At 36.1% G+C, this 16,109-nt stretch overlaps 1 protein-coding gene and 1 pseudogene across 2 annotated transcripts; one reads left to right on the top strand and one right to left on the bottom strand.

Moving 5' to 3' along the window:
- Positions 1–573: 573 nt before the first annotated feature.
- Positions 574–11,545, bottom strand: LOC103716326 (ubiquinol-cytochrome C chaperone family protein). The gene is made up of 8 exons (XM_039120167.3): positions 11,055–11,545; positions 8,476–8,655; positions 4,375–4,588; positions 3,993–4,159; positions 2,050–2,174; positions 1,319–1,379; positions 1,098–1,146; positions 574–944 (listed from the first exon to the last, which is right to left on the bottom strand). Exons 2-8 carry the CDS (start codon positions 8,641–8,643, stop codon positions 862–864), a joined length of 867 nt encoding a protein of 288 aa, XP_038976095.3. The 5' UTR covers positions 8,644–8,655; positions 11,055–11,545; the 3' UTR covers positions 574–861.
- Positions 11,546–13,055: 1,510 nt separating this feature from the next.
- Positions 13,056–15,636, top strand: LOC103716348 (protein bfr2-like; annotated as a pseudogene). The gene is made up of 6 exons (XR_016400057.1): positions 13,056–13,257; positions 13,598–13,703; positions 13,936–14,010; positions 14,552–14,648; positions 14,822–14,906; positions 15,437–15,636. The product of XR_016400057.1 is annotated as a protein bfr2-like (transcript).
- The last annotated feature ends 473 nt before the right edge of the window (positions 15,637–16,109 follow it).

Raw genomic sequence — 16,109 nt, forward strand, 5'->3', positions numbered from 1 at the left:
ACATATCCCTCACACAAATTAAAACAAAATATATGCTTTCGACATGCGAGCAAAAATGGCTGTTTATGTCCTGCTGCCATGGAGGCCCGAGTTGTTCCCAGGATTTTAAATTTTTAACAAAATCTGAAATTGATGATTGATCAAACAACACAAGATACTTCTTTAGTAGACTCATGAATCAATTGCTTGGCTGATGCTCCCATTTTGCCACAATCTTTTATAGGCTCAAGCAAGAATTCCAGTTTCAAACACTAGCAGCTGATACAGCCAACCAACTGTTTTGGTTTCTTGATGCTGCTTACAAATCAAATACTAGCAGAAAGAGCATTACCCTCAAAAATTGACTCTTCATTCACATACTGACCATCCAGAGGAAGACAATTCCCATCTTCAGCCATCATAATGAACCAAATTTATGTAAGACACAGGAAGAGGTGTCAGGACGGACAACTTGTGGGGGAAGTATGGTGCCAATAAAGCAAATAAGATAAGCTCATCGTACTGTGGCCACCCCCAGGGGGAGGGGAGGGGGCTGCTCAAATTTTCCATCAAACAATACTCACAAGCCAAATATTTTGTCATGTATCTTCCTACTGGAGCTTGACATTGATCACATAATGGCTGTACACCAACTATTCTCTGACATAGAAATGTTTACTAACTTACAAATAATTCCACCGGATATTTTGAGGGCACTCAAGAAAATAAAGTTCCTAAGTGAGTTGGAATGTATCCATCAATGCAAATTACAAATAATGAATACCCTTTTGTTCCAAAAAAAGTCAAAGGCCGGACAAATTTTTATTCAGCATATGATTTTGTCGCTCTTGAAACATACTGTTCTCCCAAGGCACATAGGGTTCATTTGGTCGGCTTCTTTTGATTAGATGTTTGGTTTTCCAATGAGGTGAACGTGAAGTTGCCAGAGAATATTGCTTCTCCATCTGTCCGTGCAAAGATTGTGTTAGTGAGACCAAATTTTTTGAAGCGCGTTTTCTTTGCTGACGGAAATTTATCAGAACATTCTTTTTATATGAAAATGCTGCACAGAGGCTAGAGTCAAGATATGAAAATATCCAGCAAAATGAGTGATTTGCCTGTCAATGAAAGGCAGGTAGACTCCCTCCTTGTGTATCTAGCCATAGCCTAAAAGCACAAGAAAATTGAACCAAGTTTTTTTCAGCGAGTGGCAAATAATGACTAAAAGTAAACCCATGGTAGTCAAGAGTGGCATCAGACAAAAAAAGCAGGAACATGGCGCATCTATCTTGTAGATACCCGTGCAATAGTGAATAAAGAAGATAGACAAGGAACATGCCTGGACTGCAGTAGCAGCAGTATTATTTAATATCTCTGAGCCATCATCAGAAAAAATATTCCTGAAATAGCACCAATGTAAGATTTATCACAAATTGTTGAAAAAACAAAAAAATTGTTTGCTTTCACCAAAAAAATATGTTAAACTTTTGAAATAATGTCAATTTACAATGATTTACCTATCTCAACAAAAAAAAACTTTTGCATTAGATAATGATTATTACAAATATTTTTCAATAAAATCTGAAAAACAATTCAAATCTTTAATAAACAAATAATCTAGGCGCGTCTCCACATTGATATTATTATACATTTAAATATTTTATTAATATGATTCATTTTAATAAATATGAGTCCTGGTGCAATAGTAAAGTCACTTCATTGTACCTAGGTGTCACAGGTTTGAAACACGAAAACCACTTCTTCTGCATGCGGGGGCAAGACTGCGTTCATTAAACCCTCCCTAGACCCTGCAATGGTTGGAACCTTATGCACTGGACTGCCCTTTTTATGATTAATTTTAATAAATGATTGTAGAAAATCTTTTTATGAATTTATTTATTATTTTATTTCACCAAAGTTATACTACTTTTATCATTAAATTGTTCAAACTCTTTTCTTGCTTTATCCATTTAATATTATGTGTTACTGTGTGGGAACTGTTGACTTCCCAAACTTCCATAGATATTCCTGTTGCAAAATATCTAGATATGGTTGTAATAGATATCTCACCTCCATATCACGTTTGCAAGATCATCATGTTTAGCTTCAGGACTCATAGCAGCATCATATGCAACAATATTCCCATAGAATATCTTTTCTAGATCCTTCATCCACTTTGTCAACAGCAAGTTAACCTGCAATCCAGCAGTAATAATCCACAAATATGTTTCTAATTGTAAGATTGGGCAGTTATTAGAGCTATTAGGACCAGAAAATCATGAAATAACAAGAGAGAGAGATGCTGAATTAGTTTTTGAGGATCAGTGAGCATAACAAGATCCAATTTAGTTTAACTTCTTGACCTCTCATCTATTTCTTGGTTGCACAATCTTCAACTAATTTTAATTATGCACTTTCAGCACTCATTTATAAAATTTTATTAACCAACATTAACTTGCGCTTCCACATGGCTTTTATTTTGCAAATTTTGACCTGTTTACCATTTCAAAGCAGAAAAATTGTTCTTTTACTTAACTGGCCATCTGACTTTAAAACTATATGTAGCTAAGATTCCAGACTGCGATATTGCAGACTACATAATAATTATCTACACCAAATTCCACAGCAATACGAGTACAGATAACAAGTGCTTTTGTCAAAAAAGTACAAAGAACTCGCAAATGCAAGCAAAGATTGTCTTCCACTGTCAACAAATAACATTTCATAATCATCGAAAAACGTAAACTATGCAATCTTTTAAGGAAGGAAAGTCCTGATGCACAAGAGCATTCATTAATATAAAAGAAAGCATGAGCAAGATGAGCTTTGTTTGTTTTGCTTTATTTTATTTTCCACATCTGACATATCATAGACAAGGGCTAAGCTAAGTTGTTACAACACATGAAGTCGACAAAACTAAATCAGGTCGGACAGCTTTTATTAGCAGCAATACTACACAAGACATCCAAAAATAGTGTAACATAGCATGGGATGAAGCAATATTTCCTTGCTAGTAAAACATTACTCACTAACACATAAATATTAGTTCAGATGTCTACTCAATGAGCAATATCCAAGGTGCAACAGGAAACAAGGAGCACAGGGCTAATGTCAAAATATAGCACTGACCAATGTCCTTTATCTGTTTTATGGTACTTTTTCACAGAAAAAAATATACTCTTCATTATAATCATGCACATTCTGTTTACTCTACATGATAGCACAGGGCTAATGTCAAAATATACACAAAATAGTGTAACATAGCATGGGATGAAGCAATATTTCCTTGCTAGTAAAACATTACTCACTAACATATAAAAATTAGTCCAGATATCTACTCAATAAGCAATATCCAAGCGCAACAGGAAACAAGCAGCACAGGGCTAATGTCGAAATATAGCACTGACCAATGTCCTTTATCTGTTTTGTGGTACATTTTCACAGAAAAAAATATACTCTTCATTATAATTATGCACATTCTGTTTACCCTACATGATAGCACAGGGCTAATGTCAAAATATACACAAGACATCCAAAAATAGTGTAACATAGCATGGGATGAAGCAATATTTCCTTGCTAGTAAAACATTACTCACTAACATATAAAAATTAGTCCAGATGTCTACTCAATAAGCAATATCCAAGGTGCAACAGGAAACAAGCAGCACAGGGTTAATGTCAAAATATAGCACTGACCAATGTCCTTTATCTGTTTTATGGTACTTTTTCACAGAAAAAAATATACTCTTCATTATAATCATGCACATTCTGTTTACTCTACATGATAGCAGGCGCAAGAAGGATATCTATGAGTCGGTGGCATTGCAAGCAACATGACACTGCAAGATGAAGGATTCACGTACATGTACAGATTGGTCCACAACACATGATTTGTAGTCTATAAGCAACAAACTATGTCAAAACTCAAAAAAAATGAAAGGAAGTTAAACTGAACAGAAAACAAAAACTCTGTTACACTAAAAGACATCAGTTAAAAAGAAGTGATCACTAACCCCAGCCTTGGACACTCTCAACTCTAGATCATGATTGTAGATCTCATATAGGTATTGTCCGAATTGAACTCCTTCCTTACCCTCTTCTCTTAAGCGACGTAAGAAGAGCCACATATGAAGCACAAGCAAAGAAAATGTAGTTTTAAATGTTCTTTCCAAGTGAAATACTGCAAAAATATAAGTTTATAATTAATGTCTGGGAAAATCATAATCGTGCAATATGTACTGTTAACTCAGTAAAACTTAATAATAAGCGGTCAAAGTCAAACTAACATATATGTACATTGCACGAATGAGAGTCAATTAATGCAAAGATGAAAGATCAAATAAACGAAGGCAAATAAATGTTATATGCTAATTAGTGGTTACTAAGAAGGCACACCATCATAAATAGCAGGCCGATCGACCTGATATTTGATTCGTTGATATACCACATTTGCCCCTCTAATGGACTTGCTCTGCTTACTATAAAACAGCAATAGCTTGAGCATTATTCGTCGGATGCCCTCAAATTGTGGTTCTTCTACTCTCAGAGGCAAGTTCGGAGCCAAAGCCAGAGAACAGGGCTTTGACCAAAACAAAGCATTTAGTCCGACCTGTCAAAACATATGAAACTCCAGCTTCAGTGCATTCAAACACGGAGCCAAACATGATACGCTTTTCAAAAAAGAAAAGGAACATCTTTAATCCACAGTATATCAAAAGCATCGATAACATGAAATCAAAGGTTCAAAACTGCACAATTGAACTTGTTGACAGCCTGAGGAAGCAGTAAGGCTTCAGTCTAATATATAGCAGTTAACATTAGTTAATATAGAAGATCTGGTAACTTATAAAGCTTAGTTACGCTGATAACCTGTTAAAGTCCAAACAAATGAGTTTGTAACGAAGTTATTTAGCCACTAGTTCACATGTAGGACTAACTGAAGCAAAGAAAAACTAACAGAAGGGATACAACCAGCCAACACCATAATATTCCACTACATATGCAATTAATTAAATACAAGCAATAGATAAAGCTGATAGGCACAAATTTTGATGCGCCAAAAAGCTATGCTACAACACAGGAATGAATATGATTTACATGCACATTCATTACACAACAGAAAAATTGATAATAACAGTCTATTTGAAAGGATTAATACTAAATAACATGCTTGGAATGAAGATGGTACGATAGGGAAAACATGGGTCCAAATTCCTGCACCATGAATGAAAGAAGAATAACCAAAAATTTTAAGATAAATCCCTAAGTTGTTTTATAAAAGAAAATAAGTTGACCTTTTGGATCTGCATTGTTTTCATATAATCAGTCCTCTGTGATAATAGTTGTACTCATGTTGCAAAAGTATTCTTGCATAGCATCCTAGAATATCCACTCTTTTGCACATAATTCACATTGATGTATGAACTGGCAATATTGCATTCTACTGTGAGTGCAATTATCACAGAGTTAATCCTAACTGTAACTATCAAGCTTTAGACATGTAATTACTGGTTATTTAAATCCCATGGCGGTTTGACCATTATAGGTGTGTTACGAATACATACTCTTAAATAGACAAAAAAATTACAATTAGTTCTCAAAAATGCAAGGCCGTGAAATTAAGATATAATGTCATGATGCATCACTCACCACCTTGCAAGTCAAACATTAAAAAAGGGCATCTGAATGAACAAGGCTCCCGCTATTGCAAGGTTTAGAGAGGGTCATATGTATGCTACCTTATCCCCACGTATGGAGAGGTTATTTTCATATTTCAAACCTGTGACGCTCAAGTCACAATGGAACAACCTTACCATTATACCAAGGCCAACCCTCTTTTAGACCATCAAACATTAACAAATGAAAAGAAAAATAGAATTGTGGCCACATTAAAAAGCTCCTTAATATAGGCTTTAGGAAGAGTTATTACAAATATTAGTACAACATATCCACAGATTTAAATTTTATAAGTTATGTCAATGGTACTATAATTGTTGGAGATCTGTGTCCATCATTTCTATCTGAAGAAACTTTGCTATTGTTGGTATCAGTCAAAGGTCCGTGGTCCACTCTATTAATTTTGGGCCTCAACCTTGCCTCCATGAGGAAAACTGTTGCCACAAAAGAAGCACGACTTTGAGATAATATGTTGAAACTATGAAGCAAATACTTATTATATATAAGTGAAATTCTTTGTAATTTACTTAATGGTACTTTGTATATTGGTATGTTATTCACTTTTTCAATTCATTTCTTTGATGACTGGTTATGTTTATAAATTGTAAACCTTTTTCAATGCCTATTGAATTCAAGTCATTTTCTTCATTACTTTGTACTAGAATTCACAAATATATTGAACTTGGGCATTTCTTCATCATAAATTTGAAGTTAAGGGGTTATTTCAGAACATGTAACAATATTAAATTAGCTTTATATTTAGAAAAAGGGTTTTTTGCGTATATACCCTCTTAAATATTTGAATTTGCGTGAATACCCCCCAACATTGATATTTGCATGTATACCCTCATCAAACACGTGTTTTGTATGCATACCCTTCTTCTTTTTTTTTGCGTATGTATCTATGCCATGTAACGTTGTTAAGAAGTTAGCGGTTTAAAATAAAAATAACGAAAATACTCTTAATAGGTAAGCATGCAAAAAGAAACATTGATAAGGGTATACATACAAATAGCAATTTTGAAGGATATTCATACAATTTCACATATTTAGGAGGGCATACACGTAAAAAATTCTTAAATTTTTGCATAAATATCCTTCTAAATATTGAAGTTTGTATAAATACCCTCCAAATTGATATTTATGTGTATGCCCTCGCAAAAAATTATTTTTGTATGAATACCTTTGACATAGCGATTCAGCTGACATAATTAGCCAAAATTATATTTATTTAAATTAAAAATTAATTTAAATTATGAAATTATCTTTTTATTCCTGAAGCGGGTAACATGTTAACAAGTAAGCTAGAAATTAATATCTCTACCTCCTTTTACAAATTTTCTTATCTCTCTTTTACGTTTCCGTCCAAAATCAAAATCATTCTCTCGACCCCTTTCTCCACCATAGACAATCCTTCATAGTATCTTTTTTACATGAAAATGGCCAGGTCCTACCTTTAGCTTCATGAATTATTTAAAGAAAGGTGTTGTGACAGATTTTTTTAGTATATAAGATTTGCAATGTTTATCTTTTAGAGCTGTAAAATTTTCCGTGTGCAGGCTGGTGGCTAATTTAATATTACTGTGACAAGATATGCCCCATATACTAGATCTTGTTTTCTTCTAGAAAATTGAAGCTCCAATAAAAAATGGCTTAAGATACAAAATGTAAGGGGCGACCTTCTACCACATGGCCACAAAGGTTGTTAATAAATCTGAGAGGTTCTGAAGTCCTTCAATAAATTTTCTTGGGAATGATTGATGTTATTCTTCCACCCATGAGTATAGCAGTAGCAAGAAAGCTTGATCATTATAATCTATCGTATGCCTTTAAGAGATTCTAATCTTTTTTTATATTCTAATACATGCCCTTATATATGCATCTATAACAATAAATATTACAAGACATATTTCGATGAAATAAGATATAGTGGTTGTTATGAATGAAGAAGAATAAAATGGAATAATTTCATGATCAGTGAAAGAACTTTCTTAACTCCTTTTATTATCTAATTGTCAAATCAATCTTTTTCTTGAGCAATATTTCTACAAAAAATATTGAGCAGGTACTAGACAAATCTAAGTGTTAAAACAAGTTGAAACAGAAAAAAATAAAGTTAGAATTTTTTGCATGTAAACTCTTCCAAATATGTGAAATTGCATGAATACCTTTACAAAATTGTTATTTGCATGTATACCCTTATAAATATTTTTATCCATTAAGGATATTTCAGTTATTTTTAATTTCAAACTGCTAATCTCTTGACAATGTTAGATGGTGTGGGCACATATGCAAGAACATGCAAAACAAATATTTTATAAGGGTATATATGCAAATATCAATTTTAAAGGGGCATTCATGCAAATATCAATATTTAGGAGGATATTAAAAAAAAAACCTTATGTTGTTCTTGTGAATAATAATAACAAGTCCTTTTATATAAATTTTTAAGTCTTATAAAGTACTGCAACAAGAGCCTTACCAAATCCCTTAGTCGATCAATGGTTACTTTTACCATCCATGAGTAACTATCCACTCTTTTCAACACAAAAAGAAGAAAAAAGAAAAATGACCCAAATTGCCACTATTTAGCCTAACCCAAATAACCCAAATTTAATAATAAACACCAAAATAAAGCAAGGGCAATGTATCATAAAGATACACTTGCATAGTCATTGCTCACACAATACATAAAGATATCATAGAGGGAAAAAGGGCAAAGCACCACAAGCCAATAAAATGGATGAATAAAGGAGGAAATGAAAGCAAGGAACCCATGCCAATTTACCGCACAGCAAGAACCATAGTTTTTGCTCATACCTTTGGGCTGCTTGGAACGCGCTTGGGGGGCGAAGTAGGCGGACTCGAGGGAGCGGTAGCGGCAGCAACCTTGGCATAGCTCCGGTCGACAAGGCGAGCTCCCAATCTATTCTGCTGCGATGCGAGGGCGGAGAGATGGGAAGCCGCCCTTCTCCATATCGGTAACATCCTCTGAAAACCCTTTTAAGAAGAGGAAAAGAAAATTTAGAAGAGTTTCAGAATTCCAAATCAAGATAAGAAAAGTGGAGATCATATTAACTCGACCGGTACTAGTGGGAGGAGAAGAGAATGAAAGGTGCGGAGCTGGTACACATCTACTAGTTTTCCCAACTCCGACTCGAAGGGCCCGAATTGAAGTACTTTGGGTTTGGGTTAGCTGATAGGATCGGGTACAGGCATCATCCGACAACTCGAATCTTAACAAAATCTGCTCAAATCCGAGTAGGTGCAAAAATCCATCTAATCACAAGTATTCTTTGGCCCCATTTGGGAAAGCTGTCGGCAGTAGAGCTTTTGAAAGTAAAGCTTTTGAAAGTAGAGCTTTTATAAAAAGCTATTTGTTGTTTGGTAACTACATTTCTAAAGTGTTGTAGAACTTTAACATGTGTTTGGTAAACAAACTGAGAAAATATTTTTGGCATAACAAAATGACCATGAACAACATTATATAGTATTATACAATAGAGCATAATAAAACCTCTCCAATACCCCCAAAACACGAACAAAGCCACAACTAATAAAAGTTACTGAAGATTCCTTAGAAGTAACTTGCAATGAGTGACAGTGATTTCAGTCACAAAAAAAAATCTCTTGCCATATAACAACCATCCAAAAGAAAAATAAATTTGCAGTTTAATTTCAAGCATAATTAACTCAGCTACACCTTTCATGTTTCTATTTAAGCATTGGCAAGATATATAGGATGGAACAGTTTCATGTGTGCATGACTATTGTTTCGAAAGTCAATCAAAAGAGAGTCAACTGAGAGACGAGTGCTTCCAGATGCATCATGCATGCTGACTGCCTGGAATGAACCAGTGGGATGAGAATCGCTGCACATCTCAAAGGAGTGAAGAAGTACTCTCAGTACAGCATATATTACTGTTGGAACCAATGGACATCACAGCGGGTGCCTGAAGAAACAAGGTCTTAACTTTGATGGCAAAATTGACAATGCAGCAAGGCTAGCAAAATGTGTGACAATGGCAACCAGAGTTCTGCATTCTACTTTAATTTCATTCTACTTTCATGAGAGCATGCATTTCAGTTTTAGTGATAAAGACTTCTCAGAAGTCAGAACCTTCAGGCTTGAAAGATAACTTTAATATATGGTGCAAGTCACTCAGTCAGCTCTCACATGCTTTAATACTTGTAGATATAAAGTCCATGTGAGAATTGTATACAAATAGTTAAAAAATGATGCATTGGCATATGATTGAACATATATAGACAGTAGTTTGATGGTATTTTCAAAGAAGGATGCCCAAAAATGAAAGCAACTATAAATTCTATTCTCAGAACCATTAATTCTTTCAAAAGGTTGGCAATTTGAAGTATATGTGCGGCTGTTTCCAAAATTAACACAGAGTTAAGTTTCTATTTTCTGCAATACAAAAATGCAATATAATCATTTCAATGGGACAACCAAGAGATGAAAAATATAAATACTGTTTAATGAAGAAGAAAGTAGAATAACATCAAGACTACGATGAATAGTGCTGGTACCACACCAATGAAACCACAAGCAACCATTGAATTAGTTACATTGAAATCCATTCATTCACCGCAACACAAGAGTGGACAATGTTATGTTCATTGGATCATTTATCACTATTGCCCTTATGACCATGACTTCCAATGGGAACCCAATGGGGAAAAAAAGGGCAACAAATACATACATTGAAGGAATAAAAGATCGCAAGCAATGATATGGATTCCCAGAGTACATCGAAGCCAAATGTAATACATCTATTGAAAATATGCTACCGCACATTGCTGCATGGGTGATTTGTCTTCTTATCTAGGTTCTTGTATAATGCTCTCTTGACAGCATGGTCATTCTATTAACTCTTGTCTCAAATAGGGAGCTATAGGACTCCATCCATGACAGCTTTTCTTCTTTCAATTGCCCTGCTTTCTAGAATTCAAATTGTTCAAAGTGAAAGAAAGAAAAGGCGACTCCTCCTGAGCTTCACAATAACATTTAAAACTGCTAATTCAGTTCATTGTATGATCCGCTGATTCACAAAAAAAAAAATAAAAAAATCACACTCGACAGCAAAATATAAAAAAGAGATTTATTAATGTTTTCGACACTAAGGGAAATATGGCTGCCTTCAAAACAAAACAAAACAAAACAAAAAAAAAAAATCCAGGCTGCAACTCTAAATCAATAATAATCACACAGAATAACATAAACCCAATCCAAATACTTACTCTCTAAACTCGGAGAGTTCGTAAATACAGGAAAACCCTAACTTTCCCACGGATTCCCCAATTACACCCTCATAAGTCATATCCAAACTCCAGGAGTAAGAAACTAAATTAAAAGAAAACGCATGAAGAGCTTTCAAACTTACGGGCGAGGCCGTGGACAATCCGGTTATGCGCCAGAATATGTTGACAGGCCCAAATGAAACAGATCCCGATTGCTTCCTCGATTCCTTAAACCTCAGATGTAGGGTTCCAAGCGCCGGAAACCGGATTCCGGATTGCCCAAGGAATGCCCTAAAACTCCAGGAATGAACCAAGAAACCTAAACAAAATCCTAGAATTCCTCCTCCAGTGCCTCCAATCTCCCCGCTCCCAGAGATCAATGATCGAAGGCTTCCATCAAGAGGGTTTGGAAAAGAGGGGGATGAAAAGAGAAGCCGGGGGGGGGGGAGGAATATTTTGGTAAAAAAAATTAGCTCTCAGTCGGGCTTAAAAATATTTTTTCGGAAAAACTCCAAAACAGATTTTTTTTCTTTTTACTAAATATTTTTATTTCTTCTAAAAATACTAAGCTTTTCCAAATGGAACCTTAATACCCGGGGCAGGCTGGGTAGGCCAGCTTGCCCGTCATCCGCTCAAATCCAGACCGGCAGCTCAGGATGCCGGTCTAATAGAGTCGGTCAATTTTTTGGTTCAGTCGAACAACGTGTGAAAATGGTCAAGTCGGTTCATAATTGAAGTTCGTTTTTAGGGTACATAAACTATTGGATTGACCCGAATCCTGCAAGACCCATGGAGCCTAGGCTGAAATATCCTATAGATGGGCCCCTCCCCCTCCTCCTCCTCCTCCAGCCAAACCCCTCTTCCACTTTTGATTGGCCCCTTTTCGTCGAGTCCATCGCTGCCCGCCGCCCCATTTCTAACAGAGCAGGTGATTGCCGGTCTCTGAGGCTCCAACCGCTGTGCCACTCGACCAATCATAACATGCTCCACCTCTACCTTGAGGCCATAGCAGGGGAGCACCTCGAGCTCTCCATTGCTATCGAAGTTGACCCCGAACCAATCTAGTCATCTGCGGAAATCTATTATGGTAGGCATACGTCTCATTAAGTTGTAGGGAGAACCACGGGTATCGGACCCTCCAAGTAGAAAAAATCTAAAATTATTATTTTCTCACAAAAACACTCTCAATTATATTATATTATATTAATATTTGATAATTATATTATATAATTAATATTGGCTATATTAATACATATTATATTAATATAATATAAATATTTAATATATTGATTAATAATATTTAATAATATTATTATATTAATATATTTATTAATAAAAATATTAAATATTAATATATAATTAACAAATAATATGATAACATTTATTTTTTTATAATTATTTTTAAAATAAATAATTAAGGGGTGTTAGGAGGCCAATCGGATGGCGGGACCCATTTCTAGAGAGCCAGTGAGAAGAATCTGTTTACTCCGGGCCCAAACCCGATGGGCTCTGGCCGATCCAGCAAAGAAAAAGATTGAAGTCCACGGAAGGGCATCAAGGGATGGCTGGCGATGGAGGTGGGTTTGGGTTTTCGGGATCACAAAGGAACAGAGAAAGAGCGGGAGACCTGGTGGTGATGGTGGTGTTGAGGGTTGGAATGGGCTTAGATGGGAGAGGGATTATAATTGTCATTGACTGTGAGAAACAGAGGGAAGATAGACTGGAAACTTTCATCTGACACAAAAGGAAAGACATTTTTTGTGTTCAATGCTGGAATTATTCGTTACATACTATTTGCTGATGGACCAGAAATTTTCTTCCGAGACAAAAGGAAAGACAGCTCTTTTGTGTTCAAAGCTAGAACTAGTTGTTATGTAATCTTGAAAATTTCAAACAGCAGAAATTGTGCCAATCATATATTTTAATATTAATCAAGCTATAGAAAAATTTTCATAGTTCAGTTTGCTTGTGATCCTTTATTATACATTACTGGTAATTTTTCCTAACTCACGGCAGAATTTCTCATTTTTAGTTTGCTATTTTTCAAAATTGCCTTTTGGATTGTACACTCTTGAAAATCACTACCACGTCACATTACCATGTTACCTTTAGATCAACATTTCCAGATTTGTGATTGTATGTATATTTGTGTATTTATCAGTTTAAATAATCTTCATGCTGGTCGGCATCTGTTGCTTGTGAATTGCTTCATACTAATTGATTTCTACTGTTAATATGCTTTGATGAAGGAAACAGCAAAGAATCTTGTAAGGATGAAGATTGCTCTAATAATTTGAAGGGAGAGGAAGATGAGGAGTGGCTACAAATACACAGAATGCATCAAAGGTATCTTCTCACATTCGCATGGGAGCTATTGTAAACTTCCTCTAGCCTCTTCAATACAATATATTCGGCTGAGTTCATAGGATACAATTCCAGAAGAAATATTATTTCTTCCCAATACTATAAAACTGATGAAGAGCAACAAATGCACTATATAATCCAATTGGAATCTGGTTTGGCAAGTATACGCTATAAATATACTATTCAACAAGAAAAATAATATAACAAAGCTTTTATGGCAGAGTTCTCATGCCGGTGATAGTCTCCATTTTCAGCTGTTTATTTTGTAAATTATTTTCACAAAGCAAGCTGGAAAGTTTATCATGTTTCATATTACTTGCAGAATACCACAATTCAGGAATAACTCGGTAGACAAATGGCAGAGGAAGACACAGGTGACAACTACTGGTGCAGCTGCTTTTAAAGGCAAATTGCATGCCTTAAATCAGGTATTCTTAAAACTATTTGATGGACAGTCTGTATTTATCACAAAATTTCTAGCTTCGACCGTTTTCATGTTCCTTTCTACCTCCCTTCTACGAGTGCAGAACATTAGTGAGCAATTAAGAGAGTGATTAAGAGAATGCAATTAAGGAGGTCTTCTGTTGGCATGTTTGGAAAAGTAAGTTTCTCTTAATATCTAAAACAATACATAACATTTTATTTTCTCTATTTCTCCAGTTCCTGACATGGACTGCTTCCAATATGTATGCGTCACTGCAGGTTCCTGAGGAGCTTGAAAGTAGAAAAGAAGAGGTCTCAGCTGATCCTAAATCTCGATCTGTGCATTTATTTTAGTTATCGTTCTGTTTTCTATGAGGCTTAGGAGTTTCCAGTGGCTGATTTACGAAACATGAACTGTGAAGAATAAAATGGACACTTACTGTAGCACCAAAACAATTAAAATAGATATGCATTCAACATCAATGGGACTCCTGTTGGCCCTACTCAATCCTGTTTCATGAACTTTTTGTCATTAGTTATACCAGGCCTCTGTTCTACTTTGAAGTCACCAAAGTATTTGAATGGACTCGAGATGCATCTACCAAAGTATTTGAATGGACTCGAGATGCATCTAAGCTCAGATTGCACTTAGAAGGGCATCTGGGAACTTGATGATTTTTTCAGTTCCTGTATCAGCATTAGCAATACTACCAAATATTTCATTGTAGTACCTGTACATGGATTAACACTAAAATATCTTTATTCCTTGCTTTATAAAGTGTGCGCATGTTTCAAAAATTCACAGGCTTGTTCTGATGCATTCTTATTTTATATATGTTGATCCAATGTCCAGGATGGGAATGTTGATGGAGATCCTGAACTTCTCGATGACTCTGAATTTTACCAGCAACTCCTGAAGGAATTCTAGTCATGCAATCTTGCATCATCTGGTCAGTGCCTGTGAGGCCTTTCATTCTGCACATTCTTTCCCTGCAAAAGGTAAATTTTAATAGCAGCTCACGAAATTATGCATGAAAAGAAAAACCTTAAATATTTAAAGTTTGGATTGTAGGCTATCATATCATGTTTATTCAATTGCATCCTTGGGTGTCGTTATTTGCAGAGACAGCATTTTATGCTTTGAAAAGATTGCAGCCTAAGAAACTCAAGGTAGTTGACCGTCGTGCTTCTAAGAGCCGCAAGATAAGGTGATCATTTGTAACAACCCAGGACCTTACCCAAAATGGCTAGCCGGAAGATATTATTTGGGTTTCTTGATCCTATATAAGTACCGAAGATCTACCTAGCAAATAATCGATGTAGGACTAAACACACGCCCGCACGGATCCTCACATACTCCCCCCGTTCAAGCCCTGACGTCCTCGTCAGGCTAAGGGTTCAAATTTATTCAAATCTAATCACAAACACCACGATTGGCCCATGGTCAGCTCCGATGGATCCGTGCTGCAGTGTCACCAAGTCCACATAGGTTATGGGCTGGGTCCACTCTGATACCATTTGTAACAACTCAGAACCTCACCCAAAATGGCTAGCCAGAAGGTATTATTTAGGTTCCTTGATCCTGTATAAATACTCAAGATCTACCCAGCGAATAACCGATGTAGAACTAAACACACGTCCGCACGGATCCTCACATCATCACTATCATCATTCTTTTACTTAGAGACTTCCATTAAAGTTCTTAGACTGATTGCTACTCATTGAAATCTATGTTCAGGTACAATGTTCATGAAAAGATTGTTAATTTCATGGCTCCAGTGCCGGCGGTTCTTCCTCCTATGGCCCCAAAATTATTTGATAACTTATTTGGCATGGGAAATCAGAAGTCAGCCACTGTAGTTTAATCTAGCTGTGGGAATGCCATGAGATGCAGCAATCATTAAAATTACAATACTTGTACCTCTCTCTAGGAAGTGTGATGCTTGTAAAATATAGATCTGTAATAAATTTAATTATTTTTAGGATGCTGTCATTGCCAACTAGTTTTGCTTCTGTGCTATGATCTGTGTTTGAACCAATCTCTCATGCAGACATTCAAATACGTCAGACAACATATCCAACTCATACATTGATGCGGTGACTGATATTTTGATAAGAAGCGCAATTAACTGTCGATATAGATATCAAAAAACCAACAAAAAACTAATGGATTTAGATTCTGTTATGGGGGAATTGAGCCGCCATGCCCCACGTGATCGGCACGCGTATCCAGGAAAGCTACAGCTGCCCTATGATCCAGCACTCCGACCCCGAGTCGGACCTCCTCGGCTCCGCAGCCCGACCCCGGGTCGGCTGCCCTATGATCCAGCACTCCGACTCCGAGTCGGACCTCCTCGGCTCCGCAGCCCGACCCCGGGTCGGCTGCCCTATGATCCAGCACTCCGACCCCG

The sequence above is a fragment of the Phoenix dactylifera genome, chromosome 3 (genome assembly GCF_051530095.1).
Source record: "Phoenix dactylifera cultivar Ajwa chromosome 3, Ajwa_hap1_PhDact_Kaust_v1.1, whole genome shotgun sequence".
NCBI classification, from domain to species: Eukaryota; Viridiplantae; Streptophyta; class Magnoliopsida; order Arecales; family Arecaceae; genus Phoenix; species Phoenix dactylifera.

Coding starts and splice junctions, on each gene's coding strand:
- LOC103716326 (XM_039120167.3), bottom strand. CDS start 8,643: ATGTTACCGATATGGAGAAGGGCGGCTTCCCATCTCTCCGCCCTCGCA. Junction 4,589..8,475: donor GCGTTCCAAGCAGCCCAAAG/GTATGAGCAAAA, acceptor ATGTTTTGACAG/GTCGGACTAAATGCTTTGTT. Junction 945..1,097: donor TACCTGCCTTTCATTGACAG/GCAAATCACTCA, acceptor TTGCACGGACAG/ATGGAGAAGCAATATTCTCT.